The following is a 22,923-nucleotide window of genomic DNA, read 5'->3' as shown; positions in this document are numbered from 1 at the left end:
TGTTCTGTTAGTCATGCGACACACGGAGGTCAGGCTGTCCTGTCAGTCAGGCAGCGCACGGCGATCAGGTTGTCCTGTCAGGCAACGCACGGAGGACAGGCTGTGATGTCAGTCACTGATTTGAGGTACCAACAGGTCAGCCCAGCCTAAATATCTCCGCCCATACTGTACTGAACTGAACACAAGCGACTTCCGGTCCTCCGCTCTCTATGTCCTTCCCTCACTTCCTGCGACGTGACACGTTCCTTCCTGGACGGAAGTTACTTCATACTTCCTGTTGCCTCCCGTAAGATGGCGTCATTCAGTAGAAGAGTCTTGTGGAGTTTCTCCTGTCTCCTCAGGTACGTGCAGCCGGTGACCGCCATGTTCTCTGCCGTATACAGTGTAGCCTGCTGATTACTTGTGACTGTGACAGAGCTGAGCGTTCGTTACTGCGTGTCAGCCCCAGACTTCGCTCATTGTGTGCGCGTCCTGCTTTCTGTCTGTTGTGGAGCTGTAAAGCGTCTCCTCAGAGTGACTAACTTCTACAGTGTAAACATGAAGGCGGCCATATTCACACATCACTCACAGCCCAGCTTTCATATTTGCAGATCTGCTTAAAGGGGGTGTCCATCATTAAAGGGAACGTGTCATTAGATTAATGCTCACTGAACATCAGCCAGCAGGAGTCAGATCCTGACTGATTGCAGCCCGGTGTGTTCTACTCTGACTTGTCGGTGTTTCAGTAAGATCCCATTTTGGTCCTCGCCGGAATAGTGGGGTCTCTCCCTGTAGTTAGCGGCCGGATCCTTACACTGTATTTCCTCTGAAGTGTTTCAGGCTCTGATTCAGGCTGCCGGGGTTCAGCGTATGAATCTAATGACAGGTTCCCTTTAAAGAATAACTATTCTTTATTATTATTATTCTCCAAACATTGCAAAGTTATGATTTTTTGTTATATACTTAATTCCCTTAATTTGCTATTGAAGCAGTTTGTATACTGGGACTCCCCTGCCTGAGTACAGGCTGCTGCGGCGGTCTGCAGCGGCTGTGGAAGCAATGACTGTCCCTTCTGGATGTCACAGGACCGCTGCAGCCAGTGACTGACTACAGTGCGTCAACAGACAGACTCCTCTGACGCACTGTTTGTCACATGACTGCTGCAGACAATCACACGCTTCAGCGGTTCTGTGCCATATGGACGGTGCAGTAATTGCATCCAACCAGCAGAGCGGCCTGCGCCGGATCCATGGGGGTGAAAGCAGGTGGCTATCTGCTTGTCTTAGGAATGCGTTGTTCTAAAGATAACAACAGTTTTCTTTTCTTTTTTTTTTAAATATTGGACAACCCCTTTTAGAAAGCTGACCTCTGATTGGTTGCTTTAAGGAAGAAGGCCATTTTGTATAAATCACCCCAGTTGATCGTGGCCTTAGTGTTGCCACTGAATCCCCTGCGGCACTAGATGAAGGGTGCTGGGGATTGTAGTACTACTATAGTGACTACATTATAAGTGGGGCACACGGCCACTAATAATCAGAAGTTTCTTGTCGGCAGGCAGTCTAATCCCAACTTGTACAGAAGACACGTTTGTAACATCTTTAAAGGGTCATGGCGTCAAGTGCTGTCGGTGGGATTGGGAACCAGCCTCTGTGCTATTCCGGTGGGACAGGTAATATCGCTTTTTTTTTTTTTAACCCTCCGTCAGCGGCAATATGTTTCATAACGAGTTTAGGGGCATTGTGCCTGTCTGGCACAGGCTAGAAAATTGGCTATATTTTCCTTTTTAAAAAATGTCAATGCTCTAAAAGTGATCAGTTACCTTAATAGGAATGTAATAAATGAGAATACACATAATCAGGTGAAAAAAAAAAAGTTTAATAACCAGAAAAGTAATATGTTTCTATGTCTTGAGCATCCTCCTCATTCTCTCCATCTTGATCTGGATCAGACACATCTGGACATTCTTCCACATCATCTTCTGAATCAATGTCACTTTCTTCCCCTAAATCTTCTAGCTGTAAGGGGTCTGTCTCATCATCAAGCAGTATATTTTGCACTTGCTCAACATGAAGGGCATCGGACAAGTCAAATATTCTCCTCGCCATTTCATAAGAAAAGCAGAAGCAAGAGAGAGAATATGTGTTAGGGCGCAATGTGCCTGAGAAGCGCACTCATATTTCTAACAAAACCTTCTATGGCAAATCCACAAATTTTGCACTAGCTATTCATAAAACAAGCTAAAAAAACAATTGGGATGAATAAAAACCGCAAATTCTAATCGTCAAAGGTGTGACGCATTCAGGGGCAATGAGCCGGAGAAGCCAAAACACTGATATCTGATCTCCTGCAGCACAAGAGGCTTCTCAGGTTTCACACAGCCTTTAAAGTTAGGAAGGTACTGGGAGGAGGGTGTTTCCCAGACAAACCACTGAAAATAGAGAAAGGAAACTAAGTGAGCTGCGCCTGTCAGATCAGTTGCCCCTGACGCAGGGTTAATGAAGTTTGATTGTAGAATTTAATCTCTGAACTAAACTAGTTGACAGTCTGGGTAGATTTCCGTACATGCACACAGGATGGGCTTCCAATATCTTATTTATAGCCTTGTGAATCTGTAATCTAAGCATTCCACAGGGCTTAAAGGGATTTCAAGGTCAGAATAAAAGCTTACCCTGTGGACTTGATATGTAAATTAAATAAACTCAATTATACTCCCCTACTGACACCCATGTGGATCCGACACAGGCCAATTTAGGACAGGAAAAGAAGACCTCACTGTTTAATTAGCTGGGCTTTTGATTGACTGATCAAAGTAACTTGACTGCAGCCAATCACAGACCACAGCAGTCCGGCGGTGACGCCTCTTGTTTCCTGTCCGTGCTCAGATCCTGGAGCCACCTGCACACGATCAGATGAGTGTTGGTAGCTGAGTATTCTGAAGTTTATTATTTTTCACACATTCAGTCCCCTGAATTAGGTTTTGTTTTGTCCAGACTAGCCCTCTAAATATTATTCACATGTCACAATCGGATGGTCACCCTAAAAGTGCTTGTTGCGTTCTTGTTGTATGAAGAACTGTAATGTGATAGTTACTTTTTAATTGTAATTTCTGACTGACAGCTAATGATTTCTAATAAGAGGCTGGTTGTGCTTCCCTCCTTCATATTCCTGAAGAGATCAGAGCCGGCACTATCAAACGAGTCCCTGATAAAAAGGGCGGCTTCTCTGGTAGCAGACAGTACGCAGACCCTCCTGTCCCAAACGACATATGCTCTTCTTGAATCCATCACAGAGTACACTACGGTAAGAAAACCGCAAATAATGTTACCTCTGCCAGTTCACTTTATGTATTTTTTCCCAAATTTTAACTTTTGATGCCATTTTACTATGTTCATGTATCTACATGGTATGTAATAAGAAGGAAAAATGGCAGCACCGTCCTAGGGTTGTGGGTGCAATACTTTCGCAAGCAACCAGCCAAGAAGCCTCCAAATCTATTAAAAATAGACTGGAAGCAGCGCTCCAATGGACATCAGTGAAAAAAGAAGTTTTCAAAAAATTTTTTTAACCCCCTCCTGATATGGAATTTTTTTCTATGTTTACACTTGTTTTTTTATTTTTCCTTCTACTTAGCCATTTGAGGGCTTGATTTTTGTGGGACAAGTTGTCGTTTTGAAACACAACATCCATTTTACGAAAAGCATGAAAAAAAATTTCAAATGTTATAAAATCCCCCCCAAGAACTCCCACAATTACGCAACTGTTTTTTTTATGGTGTTCATTGTTCTGAAAAATGATCTGGTAGCTTGATTCTACAGGTCAGTATGATTGCAGCAATTGATCGTACTTTTACAGCCCCGGTGATGGCAAATATGCCTCCTCTGTACATTTTTTTTTTTTTTTTTTTTTTACATTTAGTTCTAATGGGAGAAAAAAGGGGTTTATTTCAGTTTTTACTATGTGTGAGGGGACTTAAACCTGTGAAATAGCACAGTATTGGAGTATATATTTAAAAAGGCATCCACACACAGGCTGTGCTTCATAGGAGGACCCGAATGGCCTTGACGAGGGTCATTAACAAGCCCATTGCTACCATGACAAACCATCGTTTACCCAAAATCGTGTCTTGTGAAGCCAGTGGAAGCTGTTCACCGTGCTCAATGGCAATTGTTCCATTTAAGTGCTGCAGTCAGAGATTGATACTGGCATTTAAGCGGTTAAACTACAATGATTGTAGTTGCAGGCAGATTCCAGCTATCTATAACAGCTGGCATCTGACGCATATGATGTGGGCTCGGCTCAGAAGTCTGCATCATACATGGGGACCTGACATATCTCTGTAATGTAAAAATCTCTCTTCACTAAATACAGATTTTACCCAGGAATTGAGAATTTTGAAAATGAATAGTCAGTCCTGGAGGAAAAAGCAGCAGGTTTAATTGATAAGAAATATTACAAAATTGCTTATTTTCAAATGTACTATTGATTTAAGAAATACAAATTAAAATGACGTTTACACTTTAGCATGTTATACGGTGAACGCAAGTCAAATATTGAATTTCTTTGCTTTTTTTTTTGCACCCAATAGTATTTACATCTACATGGTATCAGTTGACACTTTGTGATGCTACTCCTGAGAACATCCCTTTCCTTTTGTGACACTGTCACAGATCAAGGACTGTAGCTTGCATGTTGATCCTTTTGCAAGACAGCACCCTAAAGGTACCGTCACACTGAACGATATCGCTAGCGATCCGTGACGTTGCAGCATCCTGGCTAGGATCCTGCTGTGCCATCGTTGGTCGGCGCAGAAAGTCCAGAACTTTATTTCGTCGCTGGACCTCCCGCAGACATCGCTGAATCAGCGTGTGTGACGCCGATTCAGCGATGTCTTCACTGGTAACCAGGGTAAACATCGGGTTACTAAGCGCAGGGCCGCGCTTAGCAACCCGATGTTTACCCTGGTTACCAGCGTAAATGTAAAAAAAAAAACCACTACATACTTACATTCCGGTGTCTGTCCCCCGGCGCTGTGCTTTCCTGCACTGGCTGTGAGCGCCGGCCAGCCGTAAAGCACAGCGGTGATGTCACCGCTCTGCTTTACAGCTGGCAGTGCAGAGAAGCACAGCGCCGGGGGACAGACACCGGAATGTAAGTATGTAGTGTTTTTTTTTTTTTTTTTTACGTTTACACTGGTAACCAGGGTAAACATCGGGTTACTAAGCGCGGCCCTGCGCTTAGTAACCCGATGTTTACCCTGGTTACCCGGGGACCGGCATCGTTGGTCGCTGGAGAGCTGTCTGTGTGACAGCTCTCCAGCGACCAAACAGCGACGCTGCAGCGATCGGGATCGTTGTCTAGATCGCTGCAGCGTCGCTAAATGTGACGATACCTTAACAAAAGCCTCCTTCTGTGCAATCACAGATAAAGGGACTTGGCTTGCTTCCATGCAAGCTAGCTCCCTGACCAAGCCCCAACTCCAGTGTGTACTTGTTTCTTTGTATTGCTATGGCCTGTTCACTATTCCTGCCTGCACCCTCACAGCTTTTATGTAACCTGTAAAGTAGCTCAGAAGGAAGCTATGAAACCCTACATACAAGCTGTGGAGGAGCATGCAGGGAGTGAAAAGGCAGCGCAGAACAAGCCATGACAGTAAAAAGGCTGCAGGATAGGAGTCTTTCTCAGGGCTAGCTTATATAAGGAATCCTTAATAAGTAGAGTTGAGCGAATTTGATCGGGTCCCTGCTTATTCGGCAAGCTGTAGCGCTTGCCGAATAAGCTTCAGAGGGAACCCGAATACATGGAGCGCACCAGCTGTCCGGCGCCGCAGCTGCATGTGTTGCGGCTGTGTGACAGTTACGACACATGGATGGAGAGCCCAACACACAGCCTCTCCATGCATGTGCTGTGACAGTGACACAGCCGCGACACATGCAGCTTAGGCACCAGACAGCTGATCAGCCAGCACGCTCCATGTCTCCGGGTTCCCTCTGCAGCTTACTTGGCAAGTACTATAGCTTGCCGAATAAGCAGGGACCCGATCAAATTCGCTCAACTCTACTTATTAAGGATGAATTATCAAGCCACATCCTTTAATCTGTGCCATAGTGGGCCCAGAAGAAAGGAGGAGCACTTGGGAGCAGTGTCGGTGTCATAGTGAGTAGTTTTAAAAACACAAGTGTAAACTGAGAACAGTAATATGGATATTAGTCTATAGTTTTTGATATAATGTGGCTGTAAATATACTTTAATCTCCCCTTACTATACTCAAACTGGCTACAATTTGTCAGCAGGTTTTTTTGCTTCCTCATCTGACAGTAGCATAGTGTATAAAGAAAAGCTGAATCCAATGATGTATCACTTAGATTAGAGGGTGCCGCCGTTCTGACGCAATCGGAGCTTTTTAGATTTAGACTAAAGCAGAGCTAAGAAAACTGCCCCGCTCACACCAGGCTCTGTATATACAATGTCCATAGACAATGAGCTGCTTATCACAGGAGGGAGTATTGCCTGACTAGTCCGACAATGTTAGGGTACCGTCACACAGTGGCATTTTGATCGCTACGACGTCACGTTTTGTGACGTTCCAGCGATATATCCGTGACGTTCCAGCGATCTCGCTGTGTCTGACACGCTCCTGCGATCAGGGACCCCGCTGAGAATCGTACGTTGTAGCAGATCGTTTGAAACTTTCTTTCGTCGTCTAGTGTCCCGCTGTGGCGGCATGATCGCATAGTGTAACAAAGGTGTGCACGATATTGTATACGATGTGCGCATAGTAACCAACGGCTTCTATATCGCACATACATCATGAAATTATCGCTCCAGCGTCGTACATTGCAAAGTGTGACAGCAGTCTACGACGCTGGAGCGATATTGTTATGATGCTGGAGCGTCACGGATCGTGCCGTCGTAGCGATCAAAATGCCACTGTGTGACGGTACCCTTAATCTCTTACTGATAAATCTTTCAGTTACTAAAGCACGCATTTTGACAAGTGACACATCCTAAATCCTGTGTTTTAGTCTGTCTCCTGCTGTCATCAGATTACATAGAAAAAAAAATGCTTACCCATTCCCTTTAATGGGTTAAAAGGTGTTGTGCTTTAAAAAAAAAAAACTGTTCCATATGGCCTTTAGATTTAAAAGGGTTGTCAACTACTGTCTCTGCAGCCAATCATTGTTGGCTTTACTGTCGCTCATTCGTACAAATCCAAAACATCAGGATGAAGTAAGAGCCAGTGTCCTCTCACGACCAGTCAGTGCTGATTGGCCAAAGTGATTGTGTGACATTACAATGTCATGTAATCCCTGGGAGAGCTAGTGTCGAAACTGTTGGAACGGCGCTGAGTATGTGTTATTACCTTGTGACTAGAATTTTCAAAACTGGCTGAGTATCATAAATAAGCTAGCAAAACGAGGTAAAAGTGATGTACTTGGAAACATTGAACATGCTAGTCATTGCTTGAGTGACCTATGTATGTATTTTTTTTCTTTTCTTCTTTCAAAGATCTACAAATACAGTCTAACTAAAAAATGGCAGTGCTCCCCAAAAGAGTTAGACTCTGATTCATTAAGAATAATTTTGGTTTGATGGTCTTAATTAGGCCATGGTTGGAGTAAGATGCGCACAATTCGTTAAGAGTTGTGTGCCACTTGGTGAATTCTGAGCATCTTGCAACTGCTGTGCGCCACAGCCAAAAATGACTTGCCAGGGGCTGGCATACATTTCTTACATAATTTACGCCATTCTAGTGGCATAAATTATGACGGTTTCCCATGTGGGCTTTGCCATGCCTTGTTCCATCCCACCCAGTATGGCGGAGCTGTCTGTGACTGGTATAAAAACACCAAAAGTTGCAAATCCTTTGAGATTTTGCAACTATCTCAAAATGCCTTGATCAGGACCATTATCGATTAAATAATCAGCTGTTGTTTGGGCAGAACTTTTTAGCTGATGTTCATACATTATGAATATTGTGTATTTTTCTTTTGTATTCTCTGATATAAAATCCACAACATAACCCAGTATTAGCCATGTGAATGTTTTTTTTTTTGTCTTTTTTTTCCATTGTACAGAATTTGTTCCCTTTGCAAATTTTAGAATTGGCAACATGTTTGTTTCAGGTGTGTAATTTTTTTGCAAATTGCCTGTGGAAATCTTCCATTGGCATGCATCGTAAGGTCAAAATCCGTAGGTATAAAACATTAGTGCTGTGCCTTTTGTGGCTATGCTGCATATCCACAACAGAATTCACAGGAAAACTGCAGAAATTGACATAGATTTGCCACAACAGAATGACTTCAAAATGGTGTGGATTTAATGTGGGTGAACTTTCCCTTATTTCCTAATTCATATTGTAAAGACATCAAGGCCGTAGTTTGTGTAATCACAGAACATTTGTATTTCATTCAGAAAATTAATTGGCCTGTACACCATATGACAATAAAATTTTTCTTTTTGTATACAGGCCGTGTACACCCTTCTATCCCTACAGAAAAAATATACTTCCCTTCTTGACAAGATTAGCTCAAGTGAAGACAGTGCAATATGTCAGGTGATCATTGGGGCACGTGTGCAAGTAAGTTGGTGTGAAGGCTGTCATGTTATAGCTAGATATTTTGACAACTTTTCCTTGGAGATCCAGTCAGTCCTGAATAATCTGGGTTGACGTGCCTGAATGCACTTGGTGTAAGTCCGGGTTCACATTAGCGTATGTGTGCGCAGTGTATACCTGCGTTCCGATCTGCATGCATCTTGCGGTTATATATTTAACATTGTTTGTGTACGCAGGGACATGCGTTTGCATCAGTTCACATGCGGATGCGTACGCATGCGTCGTTTCGCGGTGTGCGGCGAATGCAACATGTTGCATTTTTTTGAGGCATCAATTATGTGCAGACATACAATACGCATGCAGATGAGTGCGTCAAAATAATGCATTACTGTCTGTGGGAACGCGTATGCATGCGTTCGATGCGCTTGCGTACTTCGGACTGCGCATGTCCAGGAACACGCCCATTGAGATATGCCCTCCTGGAAATATCGAATGCATGCGCATAATGCAAACGCAGGCAAAAAAAACGCATGCACATGCAGCAATTTTTTCCCATCATGTGTAAGCTGATGCGGATTTAAAAAAATGCAGCGTAAGCATGCGTTTGCGCATGCAGATGGTACGCTGCGCACAGATACGCTAATGTGAACTTAGCCTAATACACAGATGTGGAGGGCTGCTGCTGGTGAGGCGGACTGTACGCATGTAGGTGAGATTCAAAAGTAGGACAATATTTCTTAAAAAGGTTGTCTGGGATTTTAGCATTGATGGCCTGTTTTTTGGATATGTCATCAATATCTGGTTGGTAGGTGTACAACACCAGGCACTTCCGCTGATCAACTGTTCCCGATGCCGGCCAGAGTCGGGAGTGCTCAGTTGTGGAGCTGCACATCAAAACTGTGTCCACAGAAGTGGACGAGTGCTGCAGATCCACCCCTCGGATATGCAGTACATCTGCAGCCACTGTGCAACTGACGGAGCTGTGCTGTGCACCACTGCAGACAACGGGACCAGCTCATCAGCATGAGTGCTGAATGTTGCACCCCCACCGATCAGACATTGGTCATTGTTAAAGCCCCAGACAACCCCTTTAAATCTTGCAGCCGGTAATTGGAAAATGATCAAGTACTAAAAACCATCTTCCATTTTAAATTTTCCCATAAGCCTCTATTTTTACATTGCATTTAAATTGCGTTATTTCTACCCGCAGTTTCACCATTGTACTTTTTAATTCATAGTGGTAGAAATAAAGTTTCCGTAATAAATAATATTAATCTGTTTATCATCAAATTACCCTGCCATTGGTATCAATGTTAAGCTGGCTAGACTTGTGATTGCAATGTTTCCTTACATGTGAAGATGAAAAAGCTGCGCGAAGAATACCAGAAGTATGAGGCCAGCTGGTCACGTGCTGTCAGTCTGTCAGAGCTGGCAGCCGAAGCTGCCTACCAGGCTGGTGAGTGTTCAATGCACATTAACAAGAAAAGCTCAGTTATTTGTTGCCCCTTTTATTGTTATTGCCGTAAATGTGCTGGGGACATGATTTTGTATTACAGGATCTTCTTCCATTCCACTGGTTACTGCAGGCTCTCTGCCCCATAGAGTGACTGCAGGTGGAGGAGCAGACCTGTCAGTAGCCTCCTCCAATTGTAAAACATCTGTCCTGTATGGAGAGCTTTTCATTTGGATGAGACGAATGGAGGGGTCTGGTCACCTGCTCAACCACTGGAGGGCATTCTATGGACAGAAGAGCTGTGCAATATGAGGAAGGCCATACTAGTAATATATTCATATAATGTGTTCAGAACACATTTGTTAGCAATTACGTGGTTGGTACATGAAGGATCTACTTCTCGCAGTTTGTAACAGTGAATAATGGCTTATTTGCTTGGACTGACTTGGGTATAATAAAGGGGCGGTGTTATTTCTGTGCCTGATTTTGACCTAATCGGTGCCTGTGCACATTTCTCCACGCATGTACAGTAATAAGATGTCATGCATAAGAATTTAAGCACATTATTGTTGAAAAAAGAAAGTTAACTATCTAAATGGGACAATAAAGTGAAAAATAAATACAAGCGACAATTTTTTTTTAACCTTTAGGCTGGGTTCACATTTGCGTTCAGGGGCTTTGCGGAGGGCAGCGTACGTCCTCCGTTAAATCCTCACCTACTTCCGCATACTTATGCATGCGTCCTGCGTACCTATCTTTAACATTGGGTACGCAGGACATGCAGTTGGCGGGCACGTCAAAACAACGCATTTGCATACATCCGCGTGTCCTGCGCACTCAATGTTAAAGATAGGTGCGCAGGACGTATGCATAAGTATGTGGACATAGGCGGGGCTTAACGGAGGACGTACGCAGCACTCCGCAAAGCCCCCGAACGCAAATGTGAACTTAGCCTCAGTGACCAGGCCGAATTTTTCAAATCTGACCAGTTCCACTTTATGTGGTAATAACTTTGAAATATTTCAACATATCCCAGTGATTTTGTGACTGTTCTCTCATGACACGTTATATTCTATGATAATGGTAAATCTACTTCTGTTTGTTTTATAAAAAATATCAGAAATTTGAAAATTGCTAACATTTTTAGAGTTTATCAAACTTTGATTATCCCTTTAATCCAGAAAATTCTTCCACACAAAATAATAAATAACATTTTGCTCATGTCTGCTTTACATTACCACCATGTGTAAAATGTTCTTTTATTTTGTTAGGATGTTAGAAGCTTTAAAAATGTAGCAGTAATTTTTCTTTTTTCTTTTTTCAAGAAAATTTACAATTTGTTTTTATGGAACCTATTCAGTTTTGAAGTGACTTTGGCACACCTATAAATTGGAAAACCCCCAAAAGTGATGGAATTTAAAAAAACGACCCACCCTCAACATAGTTGTTAACCCTTCAGATGCCTTTCAGGAATTAATGAAAAGTGGTATGACTGGAAAGAAAAATGTTTTTACCTCCTAAATATTGCTAACTTCTAAACAGGTCTATAGCTGGCAGATTCTAAGTCTGTTATTTAGCCATGAATTGCCATGGTAAATAAACATCAGTCATGACATGACCTGACACACAGTCATGACCTTAGGGTGCTGATTGGGGTTAAAGAGGAAGCACACTTTGTTAACCATCTAGATGCCATAGTCCCTAATGACAGCAGCATCTAAGGGGTTAAACGGCCATGGTCGGTGCCAACACTAATCGTAACTGACCCAGCAGGTTGTCGGCTATAGTGTAGCTGCAGTTTAATCAGTCGGGAAATGCTATTCATGTACAGTCATGGCCAAAAGTATTGACACCCCTGCAATTCTGTCAGATAATACTCAGTTTCTTCCTGAAAATGATTGCAAACACAAATTATTTGGTATTATTATCTTCATTTAATTTGTCTTAAATGAAAAAACACAAAAGAGAATGAAGCAAAAAGCAAAACATTGATCATTTCACACAAAACTCCAAAAATGGGTCAGACAAAAGTATTGGCACCCTCCGCAGCCTAATAATTGGTTGCACAACCTTTAGCCAAAATAACTGCGACCAACCGCTTCGGGTAACCATCAATGAGTTTCTTACAATGCTCTGCTGGAATTTTAGACCATTCTTCTTTGGCAAACTGCTCCAGGTCCCTGATATTTGAAGGGTGCCTTCTCCAAACTGCCATTTTTAGATCTCTCCACAGGTGATCTATGGGATTCAGGTCTGGACTCATTGCTGGCCACCTTAGAAGTCTCCAGTGCTTTCTCTCAAACCATTTTCTAGTGCTTTTTGAAGTGTGTTTTGGGTCATTGTCCTGCTGGAAGACCCATGACCTCTGAGGGAGACCCAGCTTTCTCACACTGGGCCCTACATTATGCTGCAAAATTTGTTGGTAGTCTTCAGACTTCATAATGCCATGCACACGGTTAAGCAGTCCAGTGCCAGAGGCAGCAAAGCAACCCCAAAACATCAGGAAACCTCCACCATGTTTGACTGTAGGGACCGTGTTCTTTTCTTTGAATGCCTCTTTTTTTTCCTCCTGTAAACTCTATGTTGATGCCCTTGCCCAAAAAGCTCTACTTTTGTCTCATCTGACCAGAGAACATTCTTCCAAAACGTTTTAGGCTTTTTCAGGTAAGTTTTGGCAAACTCCAGCCTGGCTTTTTTATGTCTCGGGGTAAGAAGTGGGGGCTTCCTGGGTCTCCTACCATACAGTCCGTTTTCATTCAAATGCCGACGGATAGTACGGGTTGACACTGTTGTACCCTCGGACTGCAGGGCAGCTTGAACTTGTTTGGATGTTAGTCGAGGTTCTTCATCCAACATCCGCACAATCTTGCGTTGAAATCTCTTGTCAATTTTTATTTTCTGTCCACATCTAGGGAGGTTAGCCACAGTGCCATGGGCTTTAAACTTCTTGTTGAAACTGCGCACGGTAGACACAGGAACATTCAGGTCTTTGGAGATGGACTTGTAGCCTTGAGATTGCTCATGCTTCCTCACAACTTGGTTTCTCAAGTCCTCAGGCAGTTCTTTGGTCTTCTTTCTTTTCTCCATGCTCAATGTGGTACACACAAGGACACAGGACAGGTTGAGTCCACTTTAATCCATGTCAACTGACTGCAAGTGTGATTTAGTTATTGCCAACACCTGTTAGGTGCCACAGGTAAGTTACAGGTGCTGTTAATTACACAAATTAGAGAAGCATCACATGATTTTTCGAACAGTGCCAATACTTTTGTCCACCCCATTTTTTATGTTTGGTGTGGAATTATATCCAATTTGGCTTTAGGACAATTCTTTTTGTGTTTTTTCATTTAAGACAAATTAAATGAAGATAATAATAACAAAGAATTTGTGTTTGCAATCATTTTCAGGAAGAAACTTGAGTATTATCTGACAGAATTGCAGGGGTGTCAATACTTTTTGCCATGACTATATATCTCGAGTTTTAAGTTACCGTATATTGGTGGTCACTAAGGGGTTAAATAAAATGTAAAAATGATTTTTAAAAAAATCATGTTCCCATGTGTATGCATTAAGTATATACCCTTCATTTAGGTCACAGATGAGCAAAGTTAAATATATTATTTAAGCCTTTACATTTAAGATAATAAAAATTTGATGCAAACATATACATGCCTCAAAATAGAATGTACAGCATGTACCACAAGGTCTCACGTGGCTGGGTTACCAAAGAGAAGATACATTTGTGATCATGGCCCTCAGGCGTCAGTGTTTCATCATTTCCTCGATTTATCTAAATCAAGTGTGAAGGGACAGAGTTAACAACCCTAAATTTTACATAATTCTTGCCTCGTGGCAAGAAGAACCTTTTATGCTCTTCTGCCATCTCTCATATGCAGTGATACAATTCCACTAGGTAAGGATCCATTTACACGGACTGATTGGCGGCATGACATGACTGCAGATCGGTAACCTTTACTGATTGGCGGTCGTTTACTAGTCTGTTTACTCAGGCAGACCAAAGTGAATGATGAGCACTGATTGATCTGTAGTCGATGGCTCAGTGCACATAAGCTGATGTGGTTCTCGGAAGGCGATGCACCACTGGGAACAATGTTCGTTTGCGCTGCACTTAAGATCAGTTCACCTGATGATCGAGTGGTTTGCTCATTCATTGGATAATCGGAAGCCTGTTAACTCTGAAACATATTATGAAACCTGCGGTTTTATGAATGCTCATTAACAGTTATCTTTCAGTGTGACTGCAGCCTAAGCCATTAGTAATGTTGTATGAACGGTATTTCTTGGCTCGTGTATTTTCACAGCTTTTTCTTACGTGCAGGTGCAGACCATGTCTCTATAACTGTAAGAAATCACATACAGTTGGTGCAAATACAAGTACAAGAGACCCGGGAGCTTGCTGTAAAAGCAGAGTCACTGCTGGCTGCTTCTCAATCTGAAGAGATTCTGAAGACCATTACAGAGGACAAACCTAATCCACCCGATGGAGGCAGTCCGACTGAGGAAGTCCCTGAAGCTTACCTGCGTGAAGATTGAACCATGTGTTATTTGTCCTATTGTAAGAGAGAAGCAAACTACTATGTGTACTACTGACGGGCTATTACTAATCATGAGCGCCGAGCCTCTGCTGGATTCCCTGCCTCAAAACATCATCAAAATATCTGCCTTGGAGAATGTGGTATATACATAGAAACAGTCCCTGGAGTAATGTGCTGTGGGCCCTGGTGCTGAAGCTATAAATATGATATTTTGTAATAATCTCTATAGAGTATTAATAATATTGTGACACTGTAACAATTGTCCTTGCCTTTTGTACTTGCATTGTTCACCCACGGCACAGACCAATACAAAGTGTGGGTGTCCTGAAGACAATGGGCACCAGAGCTAACCAGTATGGTACAGCATTGTGTCCGCTCATACAACAACCTTACCTAACAGACTGGATTCTGTGAAATTATGAGCTGATAAGCACTTAACATTTGTAGTCCTTCAACTCATGGTTTGCATTTATTGTCAAGATTTGAGTTTTCAATAACTTTGTCAGTTTTGCTGGTTTCATAAAAACATAAGTGACCTGAATGCCAACTGCTTGAGATTTTGATAATTTTATTAAAATTATATTTTATTTCATTCCATCTTGGAGCTGTGATTTAACCTTATACTGCACATATGTGATTTTATCATGCGTCAATGAAAAACAGTGCAATATACTTCATCAACACTAGGCGGCAGAACTGAGCAGTCCACATAAGTCTTGCCTGTATATAGGGTTACAGGAAACGGCATAAAGTTAACAGCATTTAGAGATTCTGGCTGTTGGAGCCTGTGATTTTGAGTAAGTGCATGCAGGTTAATACAAATGCAATGTTCAGTTTGTATAAAGTGTACAGTAATTTTGTGTGACAGAGAATTGTCATTTTAATAAAAAAATAAAGTAAAACCGTATATATCATTAACTAGCTGAAGAGCCCGGCGTTGCCTGGGCATAGTAAATATCTGTGGTTAGTTATAGCACCTCACTTCTCTTATTTTCCCATCACGCGTCTCATTTTCCCCATCACATCTTTCATTTTCCTTCTCACATCTCTCATTTTCTCCTTTACACCTCTCATTTTCCCCCTCACTCCTCTTATTTTCCCCCTCACTCCTCTTATTTTCCCCCTCACTCCTCTCATTCCCCCCTAACATTTGTCATTTTGACCTCACATCTGTCATTTTCCCTCACTCCTCTCATTTTGCACTCACACCTTTTCATTTTCACCTCACACCTCTCATTTTCACATCAGTATATACATGTTTGTCATCTCCCTTATATATAGTATACACCTGTATGTCATCTCCTGTATATAGTATATACCTGTATGTCATCTCCCCTGTTTATAGTATATACCTGCTGTGTCATCTACCCTGTATATAGTATATACCTGTATGTCATCTCCTCCTGTATATAGTATATACGTGTGTCATCTCCCCTGTATATAGTATATACCTGTATGTCATCTCCTCCTGTATATAGAATATACCTGTAGGTCATCTGCTCCTGTATATAGTATATACCTGTGTCATCTCCTGTAAATAGTATATATCTGTATGTCATCTCCTCCTGTATATAGTTTGTACCTGTATGTCATCTCCTCCTCTATATAGTATACTAGATTGTGGCCCGATTCTAACGCATCGGGTATTCTAGAATATGCATGTCCCCGTAGTATATGGACGATGATTATTCCAGAATTCGCGGCACACTGTGCCCGTCGCTGATTGGTCGAGGCAACCTTTATGACATCATCGTCGCCATGGCAACCATTATGACATCTACGTCGATACTGTGCCCGTCGCTGAATCAGAAACGTGAGATGTCTACGTCCTTTATGACATCATCGTCGCTGTGCCCGTTGCTGATTGGTCAAGGCCTGGCGGCCTCGACCAATCAGAGACGCGGGATTTCTACGTCGATGCTGTGCCGGTCTCTGATTGGTCGAGGCCTGGCGGCCTCGACCAATCAGAGAGCCGGGATTTCCAGGACAGACAGACAGACAGACGGAAAAACCCTTAGACAATTATATATATAGGATGAAACAAGAAAAGAAAACAGTGCGGCACTCACCCTTATTATTTGAAGCTGTGAAATCGTGCTCTTTATTGGAGAAAAATGTATAAAACATCCATTAGGACATCAGGTCAGCGAGAGGGTGCGGAGGTGGAGTGTGGACGACGGCCGTTTCGCACGGTATGTGCTTCAACGGGTCCAGTTCACTGATTACTATACGTCATTTCCTTATAAAGGGTTTCCGACGTGTGAATACAATGACAACAGTGCATATTCACCTACACATGAACTAAGTGAAATTGTGCAAATAATATACATCAATAAACAGTAATCAAATTGCAATATTGCAACACTAAAAGTTGTTTCAGACTTGCTTAATTATTATATAGTAATAACATTTCCATATGTAATTAAATATTTTTAAATATTTTTTAAACATTTTACTTTTTTCATTCAGAAGCATAAAAACCTCTTATACTAAAGAAATACCGACATGTCTAATTTGTCATTTAAGCCTATTGGCCCTTGCGCGTTAGTGTTCAGAATCCACCGGGCTTCTTTCTGCAATAGTAGTCTATTTTGATCTCCTCCCTGCGAGGGATATTTCACTATCTCTATACCCCCCATCTTTTCCTTTTTCTTTTTGTTTTAAACATACCAATTTGGACCAAGCTATTCATGCCTCTATACGTAAAAATTGGCATGTTTTACAAACAGATAAAGATCTGATGTCTATTAATAGTCATGCTCCAAAATTTGTATATAAACGAGCACATAATTTATCTGATTTATTAGTACACAATAAAATCTTAGCCACTAAACAAAATTGGTTAATGATGCGCCAGTAGGTAATCATAAATGCGGAAACTGCAGGTTTTGTCATCTCCATGTTACACACAATCCCATTCAAATTGGCTCTATTACACATAAAATTCAGGATTTTATATCCTGTAAGAGCAAATTTGTTGTGTATGTTCTCTTCTGCCCGTGCCGGTATTTCTACATCGTGAAAACTATAAGACCGCTGATAAAAAGGTTCACTGAACACTATAACTCAATTGCTACAGGGAAAGGCTGTCAGAGATTGATTCAACACATGAGAGAAAAGCACAACGCTAATCCTAATTTATTGCTTTTTGCTGGTATAGAGATAGTGAAATATCCCTCGCAGGGAGGAGATCAAAATAGACTACTATTGCAGAAAGAAGCCCGGTGGATTCTGAACACTAACGCGCAAGGGCCAATAGGCTTAAATTACAAATTAGACATGTCGGTATTTCTTTAGTATAAGAGGTTTTTATGCTTCTGAATGAAAAAAGTAAAATGTTTAAAAAATATTTAAAAATATTTAATTACATATAGAAATGTTATCACTATATAATAATTAAGCAAGTCTGAAACAACTTTTAGTGTTGCAATATTGCAATTTGATTACTGTTTATTGATGTATATTATTTGCACAATTTCACTTAGTTCATGTGTAGGTGAATATGCACTGTTGTCATTGTATTCACACGTCGGAAACCCTTTATAAGGAAATGACGTATAGTAATCAGTGAACTGGACCCGTTGAAGCACATACCGTGCGAAACGGCCGTCGTCCACACTCCACCTTCGCACCCTCTCGCTGACCTGATGTCCTAATGGATGTTTTATACATTTTTCTCCAATAAAGAGCACGATTTCACAGCTTCAAATAATAAGGGTGAGTGCCGCACTGTTTTCTTTTCTTGTTTCATCGTATTTACTCTGGATTGCCTATCAGTGCTGAGCACCATATACCCAGAACATTCGTGCCACCTGCGTATTTTTCGGATGTTCTTTAAGGAGTGTATGTCCATATTTATTTGTGCTTCTCTAGTGCCGTCCATTGCTCATTCTGTGTGTTAATTATATATATAGATACCTGTGTGTCATCTCTCCTGTATATAGTATATACCTGAGTGTTATCTCCCCTGTACATAGTATATATCTGTATGTCATTTCCTCCTGTATTAGACCTCGTTCACACGTTATTTGGTCAATATTTTTACCTCAGTATTTGTAAGCTAAATTGGCAACCTGATACATCTCCAGCCAACAGGAAGCCCTCTCCCCTGGCAGTATATATTAGCTCACACATACACATAATAGACAGGTCATGTGACTGACAGCTGCCGGATTTCCTATATGGTACATTTTTTTGCTCTTGTAGTTTGTCTGCTTATTAATCAGATTTTTATTTTTGAAGGACAATACCAGACTTGTGTGTGTTTTAGGGCGAGTTTCGTGTGTCAAGTTGTGTGTTGAGTTGCGTGTGGCGACATGCATGTAGCGACTTTTGTGAGATGAGTTTTGTGTGGTGACATGCGTGTAGCAACTTTTGTGTGTCAAGTTGCATGTGACAGGTTAGTGTAGCAAGTTGTGTGCAGCAAGTTTTGCGCATGGCGAGCTTTATGTGTGGTGCCTTTTGAGTATGTGCAAGTTTTGTGTGAGGCAACTTTTGCATGTGTTGCAACTTTTGTGCATGTGGCGTTTTTTCTGCGGGTGCAAGTTTTGCGTGTGGCAAGTTTTCCCATGGGGTGAGTTTTGCACGTGTGGCAAGTTTTGCGTGAGCCTACTTTTGCATGTGGTGAGTTTTGCGCGTGGCGAGTTTTGAGCGGCGACTTTTGTGTTTCGACTTTTATGTGGCGAGGTTGGTGTATGTGTGGTGAAATGTGTGCTGAGGGTGAAATGTGTTCAAGCATGTGGTAGTGTGTGTCGCATTTTGTGTGTTCATATCCCTGTGTGTGGTGAGTATCCCATGTCGGGGCCCCACCTTAGCAACTGTACGTTATATACTCTTTGGCGCCATCGCTCTCATTCTTTAAGTCCCCCTTGTTCACATCTGGCAGCTGTCAATTTGCCTCCAACACTTTTCCTTTCATTTTTTCCCCATTATGTAGATAGGGGTAAAATTGTTTGGTGAATTGGAAAGCGCAGGGTTAAAATTTCACCTCACAACATAGCCTATGACGCTCTCGTGGTCCAGACGTGTGACTGTGCAATATTTTGTGGCTGTAGCTGCGACGGTGCAGATGCCAATGCCGGATATACACACACACACACACCGCTTTATATATTAGATGTACACTACTCATACAAATTTAGGGTCATTTGATTTTGGGTGAAATGGAAACTGTAAAGTTTACGGTGCATTGAAAATTTATCATAAAAGTAGGGTATGTAAGTAGCAGCATGCTAAAGTGATTTTCTCATCTCAGACAATTTATTGAAACAAAAGCCAACAACAGTGGGGCGACCTTTTCCCCACCCGCCCAACAAAAAAAGTCACTGGCTCAATTACTTGTCATGTGACCTTGAGCATTAACCCCTTCCCGACCTTTGACGCATACGCTGCGTCATGAAAGTCGGTGCCATTCCGACCCATGACGCAGCATATGCGTCATGGAAAGATCGCGTCCCTGCAGGCCGGGTGAAAGGGTTAACTCCCATTTCACCCGATCTGCAGGGACAGGGGGAGTGGTAGTTTAGCCCAGGGGGGGTGGCTTCACCCCCTCGTGGCTACGATCGCTCTGATTGGCTGTTGAAAGTGAAACTGCCAATCAGAGCGATTTGTAATATTTCACCTAAAAAACTGGTGAAATATTACAATCCAGCCATGGCCGATGCTGCAATATCATCGGCCATGGCTGGAAACACTTATGTGCACCCACCCCACCCCTCCGATCGCCCCCCCAGCCCCCCGATCTGTGGTCCGCTCCCCTCCGTCCTGTGCTCCGCTCCCCCGTCCTCCTGTCCGCTTCCCCGTGCACCAATCACACCCCCTGTGCTGCAATCAAACCCCCCCGCACTCCGATCCCCCCCCCGCACACAGCGACCCCCCCCCGTGCTCCGATCCACCCCCCCCCGCACAGCGATCCCTCACCCCGTGCTCCAATCCTTCCCCGTGCTCCAATCCTCCCTCCCGTGTTCCGATCCACCCCCCCCCATGATCCGATCCACCCCCCCGTGCTCCGACGCCCCCCCCGTGCCCTGATCTCCCCCCCCTTATACTTACCTGGCCGCCCGAGGTCCGTCCGTCTTCTTTCCTGGGCGCCGCCATCTTCCAAAATGGCGGGCGCATGTGCAGTGCGCCCGCCGAATCTGCCGGCCGGCAGATTCGTTCCAGAGTGAATTTTGATCACTGAGATATATCCTATCTCAGTGATCAAAATAAAAAAAATAGTAAATGACCCCCCCCTTTGTCACCCCCATAGATAGGGACAATAAAAAAAATAAAGAATTTTTTTTTTTTCACTAAGGTTGGGGTAAGAACTAGGGTTAGGGTTAGGGGTAGGGGTAGGGTTAGGGGTAGGGGTAGGGGTAGGGGTAGGGGTAGGGTCTAGGGCTAGGGTTAGGGGTAGGGTTAGGGCTAGGGTTAGGGTTAGGGGTAGGGTTAGGGCTAGGGTTAGGGTTTCGGTATGTGCACACGTATTCTGGTCCTATGCGGATTTTTCCGCAGCGGATTTGAAAAATCCACAGTGCTAAACCGCTGCCGATTTATCGTGGATTTACCGCGGTTTTTCTGCGCATTTCACTGCGGTTTTACAACTGCGATTTTCTATTGGAGCAGTTCTAAAACCGCTGCGGAATCCGCAGAAAGAAGTGACATGCTGCGGAATGTAAACCGCTGCGTTTCCGTGCAGTTTTTCCGCAGCATGTGTACAGCGATTTTTGGTTCCCATAGGTTCACATTGAACTGTACACTCATGGGAAACTGCTGCGGATCCGCAGCGTTTTCCGCAGCGTGTGCACATACCTTTAGAATTAGGCTATGTGCACACGGTGCGGATTGGCCGCTGCGGATTCGCAGCAGTGTTCCATCGGGTTTACAGTACCATGTAAACATATGGAAAACCAAATCCGCTGTGCCCATGGTGCAGAAAATACCGCGCGGGAACGCTGCGTTGTATTTTCCGCAGCATGCCAATTCTTTGTGCGGATTCCGCAGCGTTTTACACCTGTTCCTCAATAGGAATCCGCAGGTGAAATCCGCACAAAAAACACTGGAAATCCACGGTAAATCCACAGGTAAAACGCAGTGCCTTTTACCCGCGGATTTTTCAAAAATGGTGCTGAAAAATCTCATACGAATCCGCAACGTTGGCACATAGCCTTAGAGTTGGGTTGGAATTAGGGTTGTGGTTAGGGTTAGGGGTGTGTTGGGGTTAGGGTTGTGGTTAGGGGTGTGTTGGGGTTAGGGTTGTGATTAGGGTTACGGCTACAGTTGGGATAAGGGTTAGGGGTGTGTTGGAGGTAGAATTGAGGGGTTTCCACTGTTTAGGCACTTCAGGGGGTCTCCAAACGCAACATGGCGCCACCATTGATTCCAGCCAATCTTGTATTCAAAAATTCAAATGGTGCTCCCTCACTTCCGAACCCCGACGTGTGCCCAAACAGTGGTTTACCCCCACATATGGGGTACCAGCATACTCAGGACAAACTGCGCAACAATTACTGGGGTCCAATTTCTCCTGTTACCCTTGAGAAAATAAAAAATTGCTTGCTAAAACATCATTTTTGAGGAAAGAAAAATGATTTTTTATTTTCACGGCTCTGCGTTGTAAACGTCTGTGAAGCACTTGGGGGTTCAAAGTGCTCACCACATATCTAGATAAGTTCCTTGGGGGGTCTAGTTTCCAAAATGGGGTCACTTGTGGGGGGTTTCTACTGTTTAGGCACACCAGGGGCTCTGCAAACGCAACGTGACGCCCGCAGACCATTCCATCAAAGTCTGCATTTCAAAAGTCACTACTTCCCTTCTGAGCCCCCACGTGTGCCCAAACAGTGGTTTACCCCCACACATGGGGCATCAGCGTACTCAGGAGAAACTGGACAACAACTTTTGCGGTCCAATTTCTCCTGTAACCCTTGGGAAAATAAAAAATTCTGGGCTAAAAAATTATTTTTGAGGAAAGAAAACGTATTTATTATTTTCACGGCTCTGCGTTATAAACTTCTGTAAAGCACTTGGGGGTTGAAAGTGCTCACCACACATCTAGATAAGTTCCTTTGGGGGTCTAGTTTCCAAAATGGGGTCACTTGTGGGGGGTTTCTACTGTTTAGGCACACCAGGGGCTCTGCAAACGCAATGTGACGCCCGCAGACCATTCCATCAAAGTCTGCATTTCAAAAGTCACTACTTCCCTTCTGAGCCCCCACGTGTGCCCAAACAGTGGTTTACCCCCACACATGGGGTATCAGCGTACTCAGGAGAAACTGGACAACAACTTTTGTGGTCCAATTTCTCCTGTAACCCTTGGGAAAATAAAAAATTCTGGGCTAAAAAATTATTTTTGAGGAAAGAAAACGTATTTATTATTTTCACTGCTCTGTGTTATGAACTTC

At 43.1% G+C, this 22,923-nt stretch overlaps 1 protein-coding gene across 1 annotated transcript; it reads left to right on the top strand.

The window, feature by feature from the left end:
• The first annotated feature begins 273 nt into the window (after positions 1 to 273).
• On the top strand, positions 274 to 15,139 carry DIABLO (diablo IAP-binding mitochondrial protein). The gene is made up of 6 exons (XM_069755553.1): positions 274 to 341; positions 1,534 to 1,648; positions 3,151 to 3,279; positions 8,447 to 8,557; positions 9,893 to 9,989; positions 14,326 to 15,139. Exons 1-6 carry the CDS (start codon positions 292 to 294, stop codon positions 14,538 to 14,540), a joined length of 717 nt encoding a protein of 238 aa, XP_069611654.1. The 5' UTR covers positions 274 to 291; the 3' UTR covers positions 14,541 to 15,139.
• The last annotated feature ends 7,784 nt before the right edge of the window (positions 15,140 to 22,923 follow it).

The sequence above is a fragment of the Ranitomeya imitator genome, chromosome 1 (genome assembly GCF_032444005.1).
Source record: "Ranitomeya imitator isolate aRanImi1 chromosome 1, aRanImi1.pri, whole genome shotgun sequence".
Classification (NCBI taxonomy): Eukaryota; Metazoa; Chordata; class Amphibia; order Anura; family Dendrobatidae; genus Ranitomeya; species Ranitomeya imitator.
Note: the sequence above shows the minus strand (reverse complement) of the source record. Positions and strands in the feature narration are given on the sequence as shown.

Coding starts and splice junctions, on each gene's coding strand:
- DIABLO (XM_069755553.1), top strand. CDS start 292: ATGGCGTCATTCAGTAGAAGAGTCTTGTGGAGTTTCTCCTGTCTCCTC. Junction 342..1,533: donor AGTTTCTCCTGTCTCCTCAG/GTACGTGCAGCC, acceptor TCTTGTCGGCAG/GCAGTCTAATCCCAACTTGT. Junction 1,649..3,150: donor GTGCTATTCCGGTGGGACAG/GTAATATCGCTT, acceptor ATATTCCTGAAG/AGATCAGAGCCGGCACTATC.